This window comes from Rhinichthys klamathensis, unplaced genomic scaffold (assembly GCF_029890125.1).
Source record: "Rhinichthys klamathensis goyatoka isolate OS25496 unplaced genomic scaffold, OSU_Roscu_1.1 h1tg000197l_1, whole genome shotgun sequence".
Taxonomy (NCBI): Eukaryota; Metazoa; Chordata; class Actinopteri; order Cypriniformes; family Leuciscidae; genus Rhinichthys; species Rhinichthys klamathensis.
In genome coordinates this window covers 1-21,394 of record NW_026606723.1, presented here as the reverse complement: position 1 = coordinate 21,394, position 21,394 = coordinate 1, and the positions used below count along the sequence as shown (strand labels likewise).

Here is a 21,394-nt window from a genome sequence, read left to right as displayed (position 1 = left end):
ATGAAATAAAAATTCACCCTATATATTTAGTAAATTCATGTTATTATTATTAATATCAACTTATTTTGAACGGTTCATCCATGTATTTTCTTTTTTTAAGTTATATTTTTTGGTGGCTTTTTGCCTTTATTTAGATCATTAGGAGGAGAGACAGGAAATCATGGGAGGGAAGAGAGAGTAATTGGACCTGGACTCGAACTCGGGTCGCCGAAGTGCAACCGCACTATATGTGAGAGCACTTGCCCACACGGTTAAGTCTAATTAACATGTCATAACTCAATCTTCTCCAATCGTTTCATCAGCATAAGCCCCACCCCTTTATTACAATCGACCGCAAGCTCCATCCAGTCAACAACTGATGGCTTGAACCAAGACCCAGACCCTGGCTTTCTTGCGTTCTGAACCCTGCTTTTAAACCTGGGGTTAGCACCGCTTTTTAACTGTGGTTATTAAACCCTGCTCTGGAGTAGTATGAAACAATGTGAAGTTAGAATGTTATGGCAACATACACCCAATTGTGTGTCATATTCACCTGCGTTGGTCAATCACGGAAACAGCGCATTGTTTCAGCGTTTGAGAGGGAAAATGTCAAATGGTGATGGTAAACAGGTGAATTGGAGTGAAGAAACAACAGTTTTATTCTTACCTTTATAGTCCGAAAAGTCTATTCAGGAACAACAGGGCTGTATATGATACGAGGATGCACTATGCTAAAGCCATTATTTTTCAAATGCCCCCAGGTTGAAAACCCCAGAATATTCTTTTAAAGGTTACTTTGAAAGTGGATTGCTTGTTGTGAGTGAACAAGAATGACCTGCAGAATGACCTTTCTGTGGCCTTGTTATAATGCTAATGCTAAAATCAAGACTCCTTGCATTTAAGCACATCCGTTCACGTATATTTCCAGACTTTGAGTGCACTCCGAGCACTGTGTTCTGCATGACCTTTCTGAGAGGGTCAGGACTCCCCACGTACCCCCACTGTGTCTGTGTGGTGTTAGCGTTGCCTTTCTTGTCTGGCCATCCCTCAGGTTACGGGCTGGTGCAGGAGGAGCTGCTCTCCCCCGCTTCTATGCAGTACAGCCTACCCTCCCCGCTCGGCGCGGAGCCCTACTGGCAGGAGGTGTCAAGCCTGGAGTGTGCGCCCATCGCCACCACTGAGGAGGACACCATGATGGAGATGTCGGATGTACAGGTGTGGCCGGCGGGGGTCAGTCCGTCCCTGGTGACCGTGGAGGACTCATCCCTGGACGGCAGCAGCCGCGCAGACGACTCCGAGGCCAACACGTTGAGCCTGCCCTGCAGTAGTTTGGGGAGGCCCAGCAGTGGAGCCAGCGGGGCCAGCGGCTCCATCATGGAGCTGGAAGAGGAGGAGGAGGAAGAGGAGCTTGAGGAAGACGACATACAGCACGAGCCAGTGTCCGCAAGTGCGGAAAAGGCATGGGCTAGCGGCGCCGTCCCAAAGGCAAACAACGGGCAGGCTGGAGGTCAGAGGTCGGAGGGCAAGAGGACAGAGTGGGCGGCGGCGGCGGGCGGCAGTGTGATAGGTGTAACTAGAGGAGGAGGAAAGGGTGGAAAAGGGGCAAGTTCAGAGGAAAAGTTTTCTGTTCTTACAGGGCAACAGCTCTACGCTCAGTTATGCGAGAGAACTGGACTGACCCGAGCGCTAGAACACAACGGGGACAGGTATGGATTACTTTAGTATCCCATGTTACTCCACAAGCATTAAGGTCTGTTCACACCAAGAACACTAACTGTGTTGGCATCCACAAAACACACAACGACGCTTTAAATGCTCAAGCTCTTTAAACTCGGGTGGATTCTGATTGGCTGTAAATGTTTTTTTCTTTGATCAGCAGGAAAAAAATCGCTCTGAAAGTGATTCCAACAATATCGTTCCTCTCTTTCATCGTTATTGTTGTTATGTGGACTTCCTTATTCTCATAGAATTACACGATATCAACCATGGATCTTGGGGGGGGGGGGGGAGGAAATCTGATGATTTGTAAAGGCCTAATAGTACCTAATTCGAGGATGCTGAGATAGAAAATATAAATAAAAACTTTTAATCACTTACAGTTTTTTTCACAAAATAAGAATGAAGATTTTTCAAAAGCCATCAAATGTCAAACGTTTCTGTTTTAATGACAAAACAAAGTAAAAAAAATGTTTGATTTAACTTGCAATCTTCAAAGGAGTGGACAAATATGTTAGTAAATAATGTCAAGGAACTTTTCATAAACACAATTTCTTTCACAAAATCTGTATTTTTTCGCAAAATTTTCTGTCGCTGTTTGGATGTGGTAAAACACCCACAGATGTAGCAGAAAACCTCAGGGTCATGTTTGCATTTTCTTCTATCACTGGCCATAATTTTAACCTTGATATCACGATTAGGCATTAAATAATGTCATACGTGTGAAAATCGGCTGAGAATTGAACAAATAGTTCTTACTTGCCTCAGAGAAAGATAGAGAACCATGTCTTTCTGGCAGTTTTTCTGGTGATTAAGGAATAAAAACGTCTTCTTGACCTTACAAAATGATTGTTGAAAGCAAACACGCCACGAAATGCACTTTATATTTTGTGAGAAGGTGTGAGGTGCTAGAGCAAAGCAGGCACTATTTTTGGGATCAGCACCCCAAAATTAGTTAGAAACAAGTATTGGATTTCATTCAGCAAATATGATGCAGGGCGGTGTTATTAACATTTTAAAGTTATAGATATCATAGTTTTTGGTGTGAATGGCCCTTTAGACGGATAGCATTTACTCCATCTTTATCCATCCCTCCTCCGCAGGCTCGGGGGCGGCGCCTTCCAGCCTTACTCACAGGAGAAAGACCCCCTCCAAAGCTGGTCTCAACCCAAAGCCAGGCCGACCATGGAGGCCATGATGTCATCGTCCCAGGACCACAATCAGTCCCGTGTAGCACAGGAGGCCCTGCTTACACCGGTATGTGATACAGGCCATTCGGAGGTCCTGCGGGGGCGTCTGCTGGGCACTCAGCCCTTTGATAAAGGGCTGGGCTTCTCCCGTCAGGAGGGGGATTTACGGGCATGGGACCAGGACAGGCGGAAGGCACAGGTGTGTGTCCTGGGCCTGTCCAGTCTGAGCAAAGAGCATGTTGTTGGACACGGTCTTGACTTCAATTAGTCAATAATGATATTTGAACTATTATTCCCTCCTTGCAGAAGGATGATCCGATAGAGATCACCAGTGATCATCTACACGAAGAGCAGTTCACTGATGAGCATGGGAATGTCGTGACCAAGGTGGGTCCTCCGTTTTCTTTCATGTTTATAATAGTATTGAACCAATATATCGATTGATCTGGCTGATTATATTTCACCTTTTTTGAGATTATCCTCATCAATTCTGATGGGTAATGTAGTTTCTGTTTTCTAATATTTCATAAATATTATTTTAATAATTGTTTAACTTGTTCCTTTTTTTTGTCTATTTGTTATTGTTAAACTACACTAATTCTATATATACTACCTTTCAAAGATTTTGGACTCTTGTGTTTTGTAATGTTTTTAAAATAAGGCTGCATTTATTTGATCAAAAACACAGTAAAATCAGTACTATTGTGGAATATTATTACAGTTTAGAATAACTGATATATGAATAGAATTTGAATTTATTTTAAAAAGTTATTTATTCCTGTGTTGGCAAAGCTCAATTTTCAGCATCATTACTTCAGTCTTCAGAGTCACATGATCCGTCAGAAATATGCTGATTTGCTGCTCAAGAAACATTTCTTGTTACTATCAAAGTTATTAAAATGGCATTTTTGGTGGAAACTGGTACATTTTATCAGGATTCTTTGATGAATATAAAGTTTAAAAAACAGCATTATTTTAAATATAAATGTCTACTTTCACTTACACTACACTACTTACACTTATGATGAAGAATGATGGATGTATATTTATTTACAAAATTTGCGGTAAATTTTGATACCACACAATGTACATTTTTAGGTTATTTTATGAGACATTTCTTACAGTATGTCTATATTTTTATTGGCTATTGGCTGTCCTGTAGTGGTGTCTTCTTTTGAACCCATTCACCAAAAAGATTTGCTCAGATTCGTTCAATGTTTTGTTCAGTTGCCCCTACCAATTCCAATATGACTCGAGTAAAAGTCTTAGAGAGTATCTGATTTTAACAGAACACAAGTATTTTACTTGTACTGAATGTTGGCTCAAAGATGCACTAGTCCTCAAAACAATGAGAAATGCCAGGGAAAACAAGAAACAGTTTATTTGTGAGGATATCTCAGGTCATGAAATTTGTTCAAACTCGATTTGGTCATATTTTTTCTCCCTCCTTTTCTCCAGTTGGGTGTGGATGTGAAGAGGGATGTCCAGACTGTGAAGCGCTCCAGTCTGCGGAGATTAAAGCACTGAAATAAACACAAACTGTCCTGAAGGTACGGGACAGGGAAAATGATTGGTGCATTACATAAGGAACAACTTAAAACCCATTGGGCGAGCTAGCTTTGCTAAACTTGAACGATACAGACATCAGTTTTATGTTTTAGCTTGAGTGACTTTGCTTCAGTCTCTTTGAAGGAGCTATTTGTTCATGAAGGATTGCTCTTCCAGGGTCGAACATCCACTGCCAAACCATCCTTCACCTACACAAGACTGGGAGACAGAACGATACATGGAGCGATGAAAAAAACCCCAAAAAAAACATGCAGCAAAAGAACAACACATCGCACCCAAGTCCTACAGTCAAGCAACCACGGAGTGTCACTGGAAAACAAGGACGAGGCGTTCTCTACCTGTAGTTTTGTAACATTTTTAACAGAAGAAGATAAAAACATACAACTAGCATAGGGCATGAACTTTTTATACAAAAACATGAAGAAAACCACCCAAAAAAGCAACAAAAAGTGCTTCCTGTCAACTGTAAACGCATGACTGACTGCTGGTGCATGACCTATGAGCTGTCATTATCTAAAAAACTGAAGGGGTACAAGGTAAAGGGCCGTTCCAGGACTGGCAGTTGGAAGGGGGAAACCTTTGGACCTTTGATCTTGAAAATGAGAGACTCTTGAAACAAGGGGTCTTGGGAACACAACAGCCCAAAAAAAAAAGAAAAAAAGCAACAGTTCTTTATTTTGTCAAACAGATTGTCATTACACAGCAGCATAGTGGATGCTAAGCCCGTCACGTCATTTCCCACAGGCCCTTTATCCTGTTCTTCAATGTGATATATGCACTCTAATGCTATGTGAATGTGCGTCGGTGTGTGTGCGTGTGTGTCGGTATCTAACGCATGTGTACTCGCTTCTGGCTTGGTACTGAGCTTTTTTTTCCGGATCGGTCAGAGCTCATTTGGTGTTTGCCATGGGAATGACAACAAGCCACTGTGCTCTCCTACTCGTGAGCGTCCGCGTGTGTTTATTTTCACTTTGTTAAGCGTATCCGTGTTCCTTTGAACTGTCAGCCACCTTTTACTTTTATATCTCTTGTTTTGAATTCAAAGGCCCCCTCCTTTCAAATCCGAACCGATTCGTTTGTTGGAGGTTGCGTAGCTTCGTACGTACAACACCCAAATGGCAACCTATGGAGGGCACGTGCTTTCTCTGTCTGACAGTTCACAACCTTAACCTCCGACCTACCGACCATCCATTCACCCTCATATGTAGCTCAGCTGCTCAACTAAAACCGTCACGTCAGACCATTTCCAGAGACTAATGTAGCATTGCATGCAGGCTAACACCGCTTTTCATGCTGTTCTCTTGGGCCTGCACTCGGCCCGGACATTTTTATTGATTTTATATTTTTAATCAAGCTGTGCTGGTGAAAAAAAAAAAAAAAAAAAAACTATTGTAGCTGTGACGTGTGGGGCTTGGGGACTATCTCTGAGTAACTGCCTTTGTAATGTTTGGGATTTCAGATTGAGTTATGTGACAAGGAAGCGTTTTAAACTTTGATGATGCTCTTCGATTTATTCTTTTTGTTTGTATTTATTTTTCATTTTTTTTCATTTAGATGTACAGTTAAAAATAGACCGATAAATATACAGACAGCACTGTGAAAGTCCACCTTAAAATTGACCCCTGAACTGTGAACTCACAACTGTCTGTCTCACTTTTTGGCTTCTGATGTCTCACAACACATACCAACAAGGTTTTATGGTAACAATGGGAAGCTTAAACTGCAACTTCATGTTACCGGTTCCCTATTAACGTCATTCGCATGTGCATTTTCACCGTTATTCTTTTTTATTTTACTATGAAAGAGCCCAAACATACACAAAAACTCTTGAAGTATAGTCTACCAAAGCAATAATATCAAACGTGCTGCAACAGTTGGAATACTGCGTTGTTGTCGGTGTGCGTGTGTGTGTGTGTGTGTGTTTTTCGGTCTTCGAGCGCCTGTGTGTTCAGTGTATACTCTATTAACCCGACATTTTAGTAGCATTTGTAAGACGTATACGATTCAAGAGATATAACAGCATGCATGAGTAGGGATGGGAATTGATAAGATTTTATCAATATCAATGCCACTAACGATTCTGCTTATCGATCCGATTCTTTAACGATTCCCTTATCGATTCCTGATAGCACTGTGTGGTAAAAAGTAGTCTTTTTCGGGGGAAAATACAAGTTGTTTTATTTGTTTTAAAGCTTACACTTGACTAAGCAAACTGTACTTTTTATGTAATTTATGTAATAAATGGAACCTTATTGTAAAGTGTTACCGATTAGTTATACACCGATTAAACGTCCCGTGAGTTCAGTGTTGGAAAGATCAGTTGTTTTAACCATGAATTAAAACGAATCGGTTCAAATGAGTCATTAGTTCGCGAATTGGACGTGTCATTATCAGACGTGTGCGCGTTGTGTGATTATCCCGGCAGTTGGGACATCTCACAAGATGTGTGTCATCACAGAAAACATTTCATCACTGGATCATTTTTTTTAAGTGTGATTATGTCAGCTGAATGTGCGGAACACTTTTCAGAGAAGATAAGGCAACGTATTTTAGCACAATTCACACCCAGCGGCAATTCAGGAAAAACAAATCTCCGAATGCTCCACATGAAACTTTAGTCTCCCTACCTTACCATCGTGTCGTTTATTTTGATTAATATGTGCGAGGGAGAGAGGAAGACAGCGCTTAGTTTTGAGACTGTGAAGCCTACTTCTGCCTTGCTCCGAAGAGAGAGAGTGCGTGCGCGCGACCGGGGCTCTCTCTCTCTCTCTCTCTGCTCGATCAGTTTAACATGCGCCCTGTCACAAGCGCAGCGGTTCATCTACATTACCAGAGAGAGACAATTTTACTCACTGATCAAATAAGACTTTGCAGGACAAAGATTAGCTTTGGACGCGGTGCTATGGTGCTTGAAAAAGGACAAAAGGGACAGTTGTGAGTTCACGGTCTGTAGCCTACATACTATGGCTGACTCAGAGCAGGAGCATCGATAAGAGGACTCGTTAACGTCGAGGGCATACAATATCGATGGATCGTAAAATTTAGAACCGGTTCTCGAGTGGAACCGGTTTTCGATTCCCATCCCTATGCATGAGTATCTCACACCGTATGCAATTACGTGATCTACATGCCAACTCGAGTTCACTGAACGGTAGCTGTTTCACTTTAATGGACAAGGTTTTTTTGAACGGCTGGCAAGCATAATGAAATCAGGTATGGTGCTCAGCATTTAATCACAGCACAGTAGCTTACATAGTCACGAGCACACCGTGATATACTGACTCATGTAGTTTAATTCGATGGATGTCAATGAGTGAGTGAGTGAGTGAATGAATGAACTTATCCTCCAAACTACAAACAAATATTTATGGAATGCATGGACAATTGGACGAATGACAATGATTGTACTTTCATATTTAAGAAAAGTGTTTAATCAGATCCTAGTGTTTTTGTTTAGTCAATGAAATGAGTGTGCTTTGTGAGACTGCACACTTCCCTTCTCACCAACGCATTAAAACACTTATGAGTTCTGCCTCACTGTATATTGTTTTCTACTGTTCACTCAGGTTTGTGTTGACAGATGATTTCTCTTCCATGATTCTAGTTAATACATACTTAACAGTAAATCCTGTGTCCACTCAAAGGAGTATAAGGATTATCATGGGTGTTGGGAAGTGCGTAATGGGAGTGATGAAGGACATAGATAGCCTACCTGTTCAATATCTTGTCGCTGCTGTAAGTGTTGATCGATACAAAGTTCCTGAAAACAAAGGGGGTAAAGGAAGAGAATGTTTCATTCATTTATTTTTGGTTTAAGGAACAAAACGATTTGACATTGCAATCATTATGTATAAAAAAAAAGAGTTTATGTACAATGTTTAACTGTTGCAAAAATCTAGACTTCACCTATACTCCTTTAGAATGGATTAATGACATTATAAACGCAATATCATATTACTCTGTACTAAGGAATGCAACTGCGCACATGCACAGAAAAAGATGTTTTTAATAAAGAATATATGTATAAATATATGACAAACTATATTTAATTAGAATGCTATGCACCCTTATTAGAGTTGTTATGGCTGTACTTTAAGTAAATTAGTTAGAATCCAGTAATACGAACATGCCCATGTCATGGGGAATGTAGAGGCTTTGTTGCTATTTAAACATGTTTTAATTTCCTTTTTTTTATTTTTATTTTTTATTATTGTAATGGAGAGAGGAAATACGAACATTGAATATGTACACAAGCCTTTTATTCAGAATCATTCTAATATGAAGAAATGTATAGACCATTTATCCTGCACACCAGCTCAGATCATTTACAAAAGTTAATAAAGAAAGATGTGACATATTGTGACACTGTGTGCGTGTGTAAGAGAATTTGCCAAATATTTTTGGTATTTATAAATGTAGTTTTAACTTCAAAGGATGAATGAATAGAATATGTAAAGGATGGGTTTAAACTTATTTTCAGCTCCATTTATTGAATTGTTACCACAGTCACACAGAAAATCTTATTGTTGACTAAATTTGTTATTTTGCATAACACATACTATATGAATGCAGTAGCTTAGGGTATCTGCAGGGTTTTTAAAATCAAATTTAAGACCTGCACAAATAAATAATAGCATGAACGAGGTAGGACAATGTCGATTACACCCAAACCATAAAATGACTGTATAAAAAAATATTTCAACAACTTTACAGTTCAAATTATATGTTCTGACAAAAACAAAAAGTTTTATAAACTACTAAACCTCATTTCAGCCTTTAAAACATTTTAAGTAGTCATTGACCAAATTCGTTAACAGATCAAAGCAATCGCTTGGCAGGTAAGTTAACTTATTCATTGTGAATTGCTCTGAAACCGTGAGCCTGTAGAACGAACACGTGCTTTTACTTTGAAACAGCTCTCAGTTTAATCATTACCTTTTGATGTTTAATCATCGCTTTAAGCCATAGGCTATCGCGAATCCTGTTTTTCTGTCCCAAAATTTAAGACCTCTTGAAATGATGATTAAGACTTTTCTTATACCCTTAAGATAATTAAGACTTTTTATGGCCTTAAATTTGATGCGCATGAATTTAAACGGATTTCACCCCAAAATAAAAAATGTGTCAACATTTACACACCCTCATGTTGTTCCAAACCTGTATGAGTTTCTTTGTTCTGTTGAACACAAAAGAAGATATTTTGAAGAATGTTGGTAGTCAAACAGTTGACGGTAACCATTCCATAGTAGGAAAAAACAAAACGGAAGTCAATGGATGCCGTCAAGTCTGGTTACCAACATCAAAATATCTTCTTTTGTGTTCAGCAGAAGAAGAAAAACGAATAGGTTTGGAACAACATGAGGGAGAGTAAGTGATGACAAAAAGTCTGCGGGTACCCCAATTTGTTATTCTGATGCTGTCGTCTTAAAATAAAGATTTTTTTTTAAACTAGGATATCCTGATTTGATAAAGAGAAAATCAATCTGTCGAATGTCTAGACAATCGCATTCTAGTGATCACCTCTGATTGATTTCAGTGGAAATGTTGCAATAAAAAAAAAAAAAAAAAACAATGAATGACAAGTAGTTTTTTTAAATCGGTATAACGGAAGTTTACAGCTCCTGTAAAAATCGGAAAAACTACATTTCCCATCGCTCTCTTGCAGTACTAACGCATACCAGTGGGGGCGCCGTTGCATCGATTCTCCGTTTTAAATAGCCCTTTCCTGCTCATGTTTTGTTGAGTGCGTGGTGTTGTGTGTGCATGAGGGAGTGAGAGAGAAAACGTGGTCGCGGATAAGCCTAGCATTTAGCTAGTTTGCGAGTGTGAGTGTGTGAATGAAGTGTAATACAGGCTCAAATATTTAGTAGTATTTATTTTTGTATGTAGTCAAGTTTGCCACAAACGGACAAGGTAAATAATTAGGGAAACTTGACGTTAAACTGCTGCTAACGTATAAAAAAATGTCCCAGTAAAATTTGTTCTAACTTGTATTATTCATTTACTTTAAGGTGCAAATACACTATTTGATAAAGGCAGCTGGCTGAGTTTGTGGTTGCAATAGTGTTGAAAATGTCCATGAGCAGTCAGAAGACCACCACCAGTCAGGCAATTCCGACCACCAGACGAGTCATAATCAACGATGCGGCCCATATGCCTCATGATTACTCTACAACTCCCGGAGGGACCCTTTTTAGCACGACTCCTGGAGGTAAATGTCACGAACTTGCAGTTTGGAAGCTGTCGCAGTGCAGGCATTGTTTTTGTTTTGATCGCGACATAGCGATGCATATCAGAGCTCGCGCACCGCTCGCATTGTCTTTGTGCTTGACAGACTGCGGTGCGCGTGCTCAAAATGCTTCAGCCTGTTTGTCTTGTATTGTTTGCCTTTTAACTGTAGCCGTGAACAGGTAATAAATGCAGGAATGTTATCGTCACGATAAGAAGAACATTGTTTTATTGACACGACTGCATCTTGCATTTGTCTTTGCAAAACAATGTTCTGCACTCAGGTCTGCTCAGACATTACAATTGCAGAAATATTGTTATTAAAATGTTTAAATATAAAATTGTGAACGTAGAAACACGGGTTGATTAATTTTAAATATTAATTTAAATAATTATAAATTGTCGAAAGGGACCGTAATAAAATAACCTCCCTATTGAAACTTTGTCCGTTTGTCAAATTAAACCGTTTCATTTATGAGTAAACATCATGGCCTTGAACGACCTTCAAGTGGATTTTGGATATGCTGACATGGTGTTTAAGGCTCTTGAACAATTGTGAAAAACTGAAGATTTAAATGCATGTTCTATAATGTCTATATGTGTATAGTTTTTTTGTTGTTGTTGTTTTTAGTTGACAGAGATTGTAAACAGTCCACAAAAGAGGATGTGACAGCACCCGAAGCATGTGACTTTGTTGGTTTCCCAATGTACACCACACTTCTGCTTTTCTAGCTCATAAGGGCAACTGTTCTTAGCATTGTAAACAGTGTATCAATAGCTGCTTGTTTGTCCAGATCATCATTTCAGCCATGATGTAACACTCTATACATCATGGGACAAATTAGGTGTGTGTTATATTGCCCTGGGGAATTTTTGTCATGTGACTTTTTATTGGCTAAATAGTGTGTCATGTTTATCACTTGTGTTTTCATTGGTGTACAAGCTTGATTTCTATGCATAAACCTATGTGTTATGTTTACGGGTGTTTCTGGGTGCTGCTGTAATGCACTCATTAGCACTACCTCACTGAGTGAATGTAGTTCAAGGATGTTTGTGTGTGTGTGTGTGTGTGTGTGTGTGTGTGTGTGTGTGTGTGTGTGTGTGTGTGTGTGTGTGTGTGTGTGTGTGTGTGTGTGTGTGAAGGTTCACAGTAGGTTCAACAGGGCTGATATGAGTAGAGCTGATAGCGTGTTCTCACTGCTCCATTTCAGCCTGTTGTCTTGTGCTTTTCTCTTAACACTATTCTGATTAGGATAAAATGTGAGAAAGCAGTTTGTCAAACATTGATGATTTACAAAGCTCAACCCTTTAATGATGCAACTGTTGAATGTTGTAAAATGCACCGTCATAGGGACATGTTTAGACATGCTGGGATTGAATGCTGCTCGCAACATTAACATGGCACCGCCCAAACGCACATGGCTGGCCTCCATGTTTTCACAGTCTTGTTGGTCAACTCTGCTCTTGTACCCTGATACAGGACCATCGTTTCCTTAACATAGCTTAACCTCAGCTGTATTTTATTTGATTACTAAATTATATATAGGCACCCGGATCATCTATGATCGAAAGTTCCTGCTGGACTGTCGCAGCTCCCCGTTGGCCCGCACACCGCCCTGCTGCCTCCCTGACATTCCGGGGGTAACCAGTCCTCCTTCGGTCACCATTAAAAACGACAAGGCCCACCCCAAACAGACGGTCAATAATAACAGCATCAGCCCCCTAGCGGACAAGAGCGCAGGTAAAAGCAACTTTCAGATGTGCACTGAAGCTAAAAGTTATTAACCCTGTAAAGACTGACATATTAAATAATAATATGAAGAAAAAAAGCGAATTATTTGAAATGGAGCATTTTATTGTACCTTTAGACACAGTCTTTAAAAAAAAACATTTGCGTACTTGCTTTTTGTTGAGTTTCGTAATTGAAACATCAGGTTTTTATGGCTTGTGTAGTAGTGTGATGAATGAAAATATGGACCTCATATTTCAAGTTTCGTTCAGAAGCCCAAACTGCAAAATGCAATTTGGTGTGATTGCTGATGTTTGTATGCTCAAAAAGTGAGATGAAATTCTGATGGTTTGTAATGTTAATTGATGCGCTCTTTATAACAGTATAGCAAACTGCTTATATACAGTACATATAAATATCTTCCAATAATATGATTTTTTTTTTTAAATGATATTTAAATGCTTAGCTTTGATCAAAGCTGTAGCTGTTCAAAGCTGATCAAAACCTATAATGCCATGCCAAGCTATACAATGATAATACAGAAATTGTTCAGTTAAACATTCCTCAAAAGCCTAATGCATCATACTCTCATTTTAACATGACTTTTAAAAAAAAAAAAAAAGGGGGATATTTAAGTAAACCTAAGTTTCTTTAGTCCAGTAAGTGTTCATTTTGAAATATTACGAACAATATAAAAGTTATTCTTGCATTTACTTCATAAAAATCATTAAAGATTTCACAGCAAAAAAAGATGTGTACCACAGCCTAAAAGTGGAGTTTTATTACTATACTACAAGGCATTTTGCTTTCTAAAAAAGTATAAACTATCAGACGAAAGAAATCATGTGGTAGATTGTGTACAGCAGGTTTTCAGCAAAGTTTTGATCATGTTGACAATTTAGAGGACTTGTGAAATTCTCTATAAAATATGATACAGTAGGCTTTATAGGATTACATATGTTCAATAAATATTAATTTTGTTCTGTGGTTTCAAGGGGAGGATGCCCAGTTTGAAATGGATATCTAACTACAATAGAGGACCTGCCACACGAAGGAGGCGACGACTGTAATGAATATTACTGTGATGACAACTGTTCCCTGAGAGGATAAATGCACAGAAGACTTCTCCTTCCATGTCATCTGTCTTTCTTTTTCTTTCATTTATCTACTGTCCAAATGATATTTTCCTTTTCTGTACGGATGCTGTCGCTCAAGACGCGCACAAAGCCATTACTTTAGATTCTCAACATCAGCTAACACTGTTGTGCCTGAAAGAGCCACTATCTCAGATGTCAGATAGTGCATCCCAAGCGCTATACATCTGCCTAAGACATGGGGGACATTCAACTGGCCACCATGTGACATTGTTTATTTGATACAGATTTGTTTGTGTAGTTTTGCAGAATGATCAGTAGGGGGAGCAACACCTCTTGGTGGTTGTCTCAACAAAAGTCATGTGGAGGAAAATCCAGATTGCCAACTCCTATAAATTTACCTGAATTTGACCACTTTCCATCTGGCATTGATACTTTCTGTAATGGTAAAATCTAATTTTTGTTTATCCTGAAGAGTATTCTCACCTAAAGTGTCATTCAACAGAATGTAAAATGCCTTCTTTTTTTTTTGGGTTGTGAAGTTATCTTAGCTTCCCTGATATTACGTAAGAGACATTTAAGCATAAAAAAAAATCAATAAACACCAGAGAATTTACGTGTGTGTGGCTTATTCATTTGCTGCTGATGATTTTCAAACTCATAAGACACAATGCATAACCATTATGAAAACATTTTATTACAGTGGGTAATTTACATACTCTACTATTTACAAATTAGGTAAACACACAAAGCTTTCAAAAAATAGCATCAAGTAATCCAGGTGCCTCAGTGCAGGATACCTCAATTATTTCAAGTGAAAATACTGTGCAAATGAAAACAATTTAGATTCATTCGTGCTTAAATATGTTTTTCCGGGTTTGAGGAGCATATCCAAAGTGCTAGTGTTGAGTTCATTTGGGATTTGGAGACTCAGTGGCAGCCACATTCTCCTACAACCATCCCTTCATGGTGTCTCATGACCATCTTGCCGTTCTCATAGTAGAGCATGGAGAGAGGAGCCAGACGGGTGGGTACGCAGGACAAGCATGGGACGCGGTCTGAGTGGTGCAGCTTCAAAAGACTCTGCAAATGACAAGACAACAAACATTAGAGTCAGTCTAGCAAACAGAAAACATTTTAAAGTAATTATCACAACTATATCAAAGGTTTAAAAAGACTCTTACCTGCATGTAGGCATGGTTGGTTGGAGTAAAGGTCTCATCAACGGGTGTAGGGCAGTTACCTTCACATCGAAAGGCATTGTAGCGCTTTGGATAAACGATCCAGTCGCTCCAGCCTATCTGATCGAAGTCCACCCACATATCTACCTTCTTGCAGAGAGGTTTCTTCTCCCCTTCTTGCGAAACACCTGGAATCATGCTAGCAGCTGCGTCTCGCACTCTGTCGTCAGTCCTGTGGTTCCTCCTGTGACGCCGAGGCACAGGTTCACTTCCACCACCGGCCCGGTCCAGAGCGACATACTTGGAGTGCTCCGCAGTCTGGATGAGGGTGGACGTCTTTGCCTGGTTCTGCTTGGAGTAAACCACCATCATGACCCTGTTGGCTGTAAGATGCTGGAAACTCTCGTGCCCCTCTTTCTCAGCAGTCGAAGACATCTGGACGGATTCCTCCAAGGAAACGCTCTCACCCTGGTGCAACCAGTACTTGAGCAGCGCTGTGATGTTGAAGATCCTCCAGGAGGAATGGGAGGTTGGGTCACTTGGGTTGGCTTTCACACTGCCCAGGTGAAGGCGTACTTCGTCACAGGGGCTTCTGTCACACTCTCGTTTGGATTCATGATAGATATCCACCGCAATCTCAGAGGTGAATTCTGGAAGGCGAATGCGAAGTTCAGACCGCTGGACGTCGTCGCTTGCTGATATGGAGGACATGTCAAATGTCACGGCTAATTTGTCACCAACCTGATAGCAACCTGAAAAATATTTGGACAAGAAATTAGTTACTGGTCGAGGGACAGTTAGTTAAGCGGTCTAGAAAGGATAAGTGTGGTGCTTAATTATCTTAAAGGATGTTTTCACACATGGGTATATTCGGGACAAGCAATTAATAAAGTAGAATGTTCTTATTGTTGAGATGTGTATTGCTGCCCAAGCCACTTTGAAACAGACGTCTTGCAGCTAATACACACGCTAACTAATAAACATAATACGTGACTTGGCTATAGCTTAGAACCAGCTAAACTACTACCTATCAAATTATTTTCCCCGGGGGTCTTGTATCAACCTGAAGAGATTTGTTTTGCGATAATGACCGACGGCTGACTTTACATAAAGCCGCATACACGGCTACTTATGAAATAAATGTGCATATTGTTTTAAATTTTTTTTTTTTTTACTGCTATTACACTTGTTCTGTAGGAAGCATTTAAAGATTTTCCGTTTGGCGATACGTTAAATGTTTGACCGCCGAATGCAGCGATTGATCGTGCAATAAAATACCTGTCGCTATTAGGCTACATCTTTGTTTATAGAAAATATTTTTTTCAATTTAGTATGTATATAGGCCTATTTATTATCATCAGAAACATCTAAAAATTAGGAAAAAATATCGGCATAGGCTATAGCCTATTGTAAAACGACGTATAATGTAATGTTTAAAATTCATTTAAAGATTAAAAAAATGTAGGCTACTCACTTTTGGCGAAGAGACTCAAGACAGAATCGGACTCGTAAAGAGTTGGGTTTTCGTGGCTGGTTTGTTTGTCGTCTCCGGTCAGAAAGGTCCGGTAGAGGTGCATCATGTAGAGCGGATACCTGCTGGTGTGTCGGCTCTGACCCGCCTGACCTCCGCCGCTCTTCCCAGGTGCTCGCATCCTATTCCTCAACGCATCGTGGAATCCGGGAAAGGACACCGTGGAGTTCACCAGCGCGAGAACTGCGCTCAGGACCCCGCAGATAAACCACATGTCAAATCTAGGTTAAGATCCACCACGCAGAGGAATAGCCTGTCTCTGAGATCCTGCTCCTTCACCGTCCCCTGGAAAGTGAGTGTCATGAGTGCTGCCTGGCCATCTTAATTCACTTATAGAAACTTGAAGTCTTTTGATGGTCTGTGAGGTCCTTTGGGTCTTTGAAGTGTCCTTGTGATCCATAAAGGGATACATGTCCCTGGGTCGTCGTGTATCGAAACCAGCAGTCTTTTGTGCGTCGAAGGGTGTGAAAACATTAATTCTTCTCCTCGAGCGCTGTGTATTGAAGGTCCTTTTGAAAGTGTACTTAAACAATAATATTAGTGGACTACATTTGTTCATCAATGTCCATTTGATTAAAAGGAGAAAAACACCCCTAATGCTGGATTATTTCTTAGTTTGATTGAAAATAGAGGAAGTAATGTCGTTTCTATGCCTTTCCATATCAGAAGACCATAAATAGTAATTAGCCTATGTCATTGGAAATCTCCACATTATAACAGCAACATTGTTATATTCATGATATAGCCTACCGCATCATTTGGCTGCTTGACTTTACCTAGAATGTTATGATGATGATACAATATTCTTGTAGATGTTTGTTACCGAGTCCAGCTATAGTGTGGTCAAAATACAATATTTTAGCCTATAGGCTATCTTTTTATATAGCCTATAGGCTTTATATAAAATTTGAATTTTTTTTTTTTTTTTGTATTCATAGACATAGCCATTCGTGACCTTATAGCCATATATGACCAATGAAATGTTAAATGCATTACCTCCCCGGTCGAAAAGAAGCAACTTAATCTGATTCTGAACCGAAAATTCCCAGCCATTAAGGTCCTATTTTTATGCATAGATTTGAGAAGCACAGAACCCCACAGACAATTTCTTTCTTTCTTTCTTTCTTTCTTTCTTTCTTTCTTTCTTTCTTTCTTTCTTTCTTTCTTTCTTTCTTTCTTTCTTTCTTTCTTTCTTTCTTTCTTTCTTTCTTTCCACATGTATTGAAGCATCTTATACAACAGGGGGCGCTGCCTTCAAAGTTTCACCTTTTGCTACCTTCCTTGACTTTCGAAAATGATTTGCCAAATCGTTAACAAAGTGATAAAGCTCAAAGATTATCTCTGTAGGCTACTAAAATATAGACTGTTCATCCTTGCGTCACTTATTTCTCCTGACACTGCCCGTGTGATGTGTTGACAAGCTTTGTGCTGATTCTGATTTGCGCACACACACACACACACACACACACACACACACACACACACACACACACACACATATTATTTCTCGTCACAGAATTGAAGCAGACCAGCTGTGAATGTCAGTGGCAATCTCACACATAGTAACACTGATAATAAGCAAGACAGAAATTGGCACTGAGCCTTCCTCCCACATACTTAGCCATTTGATGCTAATAAGTGTCAGATCTTATAAATTCATTGTCCTATAGCATTATAAATTTTGTGAAATTGTAGTACATTTTTTGTGTATATTCATTCATGTGTCTGTCTGTCTATAGCTTTCTAGCTGTCTATTGCTCCTTTTCTGCCATGCATTTGAACCTTAAGATAATCCATCCATCCATATCTGTCAAGCTTTCTAGCTGACTCCGTCTGTCTATCTATCCATTTGTCTGTCTTTCTGTCTGTCTGTCTGTCTAGGTAGCTTTTTAGTGATCTACTGCTGATTTTGGCCATATATCAAGATCAGTGTATTTGCTATTGATTGCTTGTGTGCGTGTGGTATAATATGGTAGAACTATAGGTGATGCTGACCTGTTGTGACAGACATGCCTTGCTTTGGGCAGACGGCCTAATTAATCGCCAGAGACCCTGATTGCTGTGAATCGGTTTGCAAAACAGAGACCTCAGGACTCTCCGGTATAGGGGAAAAAAAGGGAGCATCGAGAAGGAAAACAGAATCAAGCCCTTTGTGTGGCGTTGGAAGAAAAGTGCACACTTGCGTTAGGGATGGCAACAAAAAACAAAAAGGCCATGAAATATGAAAGGGCCTGCCTTTGTGTCATTTGAATAATGGGGATAATTACCCTCTGTCCAGCGAAGCACCTGCATTTGAAATAAGCCTTTGATACCAACTTAAATCCAGTGAGATGGTGCTATTTGATTAAGGTTCAGGCAGATGCTGTCTCTGTCTTTACAGCAGCTGGAGAGATCACTCTGTCAACAGACTGACTGCACACCTTTGAATGCATATACCATGATAAATAGATTTGCATCACAAAAACAGCATGGTGACGGTTGGTGTAACTAATGCTTTGCTGCAAACAACATTGTTTTGGTTTAATAAACACCTCATTATCGAAGAGCAGATATGAGTCTTTATTATTATTATTTACTAATTCTAGCCAGACCTGACACTTTCAAAGCTGGCTGGATGTCATGCGTCTCACATATCTCAGTATAGGAGATAAACAGATAGTCTTTAAGCACCTTCAAAGCTATCTCTTTTTAATTTGGTTGCACTGCCAGGAATCCATAGATGAATCAGCGTCTCTCATTAAACCACAGTCCTGACATTGTTCGCTAGGAATGGCTTTTTTCCCTCTATCAGTCTGATAGCAGAAATTGCAGGGACACGAAAGCAAAGAAATAGCTCAGAAAGTACGCTTTTTTTTTCTTTTTTCTTTATACTTTTTGTCCTAGCAGCATTGGAGGCAGGACTGTACGCTGACAAAGATCATTGTTGTTAGGGGCTTGAATCCCACACCACAATGTGCTCCAATACGGACACTTTGATTTCATTTTAACCATGGACAGGTCAATATGGCTTTAGGTTCAGAATCCAGAATGATGTGGGTCCATGTACCATACCTTTAACTCTTGCTGAGAAAGCACAATATATATTTAAGTTTTCGTTTATTATTATTAGCTAAATGCTAGCTGATTTCCAGCCGTTTACGGAATCCACTTTCATGCATCTTTAATGTTGGTGTGGGTCATAGATGATCCTTTATCAATGCTTTTATTAGAAAGCTGAGTAAAAGCTTTTCTTTAGTCTGCACTATTATGGTCAGGAATCTTGTCATTTTCTCTCTATTACGGCCAGCCATGTGCCACTCTGAATCTGCCAGGGTAAACATCAAGATTTTCAGGGCAGCTGGAATTGACTGAAATAGAGCATTTGCCTCCGGGACAGGATTATGAGTATTTGTTTATTTATTTGATTTGATTTGATTTTATAAATTTGGCCAAAATGCTCACTTCTAAACACTGCTGCTGCATTTCAGTGCTGTTCCGTGATTCAGAGACTCAAAAGGAGTATCACAGATGAAAATGTCAGAATATGGCTGTGTTTCACTGTTTTTTGGAAAAATAGCCATGGTTGTGAGGATCAGAAATAAATTCTGTTGAAAAACCTTCTGTTGAGGTTTTCAAATGAGGGGATGCCAGTGGAAAGGTTCTAAATATAATGTAAAAATGTAAATAAATAAAATAAAATAAAATAGTCAAATTTAATTTATTAATTATAAATATTTATAACATTGACAGCCATAGTTTTGTTAGTTTTCTCCTCAGGTTTATACATCTAACGGTACTCTCATGGAGGGCAAAGATTCAGTGCCAACTTAATACAAAGTAAATATGATATTATTTTAAGCGCGTTTATAATCTTTTCTCTCTCTTTTTTTTTACTGTATGCACTACTGTTAAAATTTGTGCAGGCAGTAGAAAATGTTAATGTTTTTAAAGACAGTACACAGTTTTAAATACAGTAAAAACAGTAATATTGTCAAATATTTTTACAATTTAAAATAGCGGTTTTCTATTTGAATATATTATTAAATGTAATTTATTCTTGTGATGGCAAAGCTGAATTTTCAGCATCATTACTTCAGTCTTCAGTGTCACGTGACCCTTCAGAAATCCTTCTAATATGCTGATTTGCTTCTCAAGAAACATTTCGTAGCATTATCAATATTGAAAACATGCTTAATATTTTTGCGAAAAAAGTGATAAATTGTTGCAGGATTCTTTGATGAATAGAAAGTTCAAAAGAACAGCATTTATTTGAAATGTTTTGTTACTGTGTAAAAGCCTTTACTGTCAAGGCTTTTTAATGCAACTTTGTGGATTAAAAGTATTTAAATAAAAAAAAAACTGACCCCAAACATTTGGCCAGTATGTATGTATGATGAAAATATAGAGGAAAATGTATATCTATCTTTATATTTTAGGAAGGGGGTCCCTTGCAAAAGGGCTCGTCCTAAATGGGGACCGGTGGCATTAAAAGGTTTGAAAACCCCTGATCTAGAATTGCCAGCTTTCTCAAAAGATCCCGCAATCTAAAGCCGATTGGTCATTTCATAAAATTTAGCTTTGAGTTACAGAAATTGGTGACGCGTGTAAACAAAGGTTACATCCCGTAGATGAAAGTGTTTGGCTTATTTTTAAGATCAAAGGCATTTCCTTTCATTTAAAAGGTGTACATCTCCACAAATTGGAACTCTTCTCCTACCAACCTTCCTATGATGTTTTAAATCAAAGATTTCAAGAACCCTTATGTCACGTCCAGACAAATATCTTTAGGCCCAGTGCGTAAATTGAGGTTACTTTTCTGTACTCAAAAAGCGGCATGAATGTTCGACAGATAACAGGGTTTACTTTCTGAAGGTTGAAGTGTGTTTGTGATGTGTGTATGCCACAGAAGTGGGTGATGCATCAGCACAGCGCCTTATCTCTTATTTTGCACCACCACACCGCAGCTTTGGATAGAAATATTTCTACTGTTGAATAAGAAATAAACACTCTTTTGAGCGGAAGAGGCTTATGAGAGATGAATTATGCTTTCTTGGATAAACTGTCAGTCTGGTTTATCATGCTACAGAGCTGTATCCATTTCTCCTTGTCAACAAATTTTGATCTGATTGGCGGTGACAGTCTTAAATTTAGAGTTAAGACTCTTGTCCTCATGTTGGGCAATGCTTACGTCAAACGCT

At 39.2% G+C, this 21,394-nt stretch overlaps 3 protein-coding genes across 7 annotated transcripts in view; 2 read left to right on the top strand and 1 right to left on the bottom strand.

Annotated features, from left to right (window-relative positions):
- The window catches only part of ank1b (ankyrin 1, erythrocytic b), an 81,434-nt gene extending 75,346 nt beyond the window's left edge, over window positions 1-6,088 (top strand). For 3 of the 5 annotated variants that reach the window (XM_056262922.1, XM_056262921.1, XM_056262925.1), the window contains 5 exons: window positions 1,031-1,685; window positions 2,799-3,084; window positions 3,192-3,272; window positions 4,344-4,435; window positions 4,611-6,088. In XM_056262922.1, the coding sequence (XP_056118897.1) occupies window positions 1,031-1,685; window positions 2,799-3,084; window positions 3,192-3,272; window positions 4,344-4,412 (1,091 nt within the window). In that variant the 3' untranslated portion in view covers window positions 4,413-4,435; window positions 4,611-6,088. The remainder of the gene's footprint in view (window positions 1-1,030; window positions 1,686-2,798; window positions 3,085-3,191; window positions 3,273-4,343; window positions 4,436-4,610) is intronic. The other 2 variants (XM_056262924.1, XM_056262923.1) reach the window with 2 other exon arrangements.
- Window positions 6,089-10,183: 4,095 nt separating this feature from the next.
- Window positions 10,184-13,898, top strand: eif4ebp1 (eukaryotic translation initiation factor 4E binding protein 1). Its single transcript, XM_056262926.1, has 4 exons — window positions 10,184-10,367; window positions 10,466-10,665; window positions 12,229-12,423; window positions 13,407-13,898. The coding sequence occupies exons 2-4, from the start codon at window positions 10,527-10,529 to the stop codon at window positions 13,436-13,438; spliced, it is 366 nt and encodes a 121-aa protein (XP_056118901.1). The 5' UTR covers window positions 10,184-10,367; window positions 10,466-10,526; the 3' UTR covers window positions 13,439-13,898.
- A 467-nt stretch (window positions 13,899-14,365) lies between these two features.
- On the bottom strand, window positions 14,366-16,764 carry ndr1 (nodal-related 1). Its single transcript, XM_056263087.1, has 3 exons — window positions 16,161-16,764; window positions 14,690-15,438; window positions 14,366-14,588 (listed from the first exon to the last, which is right to left on the bottom strand). Exons 1-3 carry the CDS (start codon window positions 16,429-16,431, stop codon window positions 14,436-14,438), a joined length of 1,173 nt encoding a protein of 390 aa, XP_056119062.1. The 5' UTR covers window positions 16,432-16,764; the 3' UTR covers window positions 14,366-14,435.
- Window positions 16,765-21,394: the final 4,630 nt, after the last annotated feature.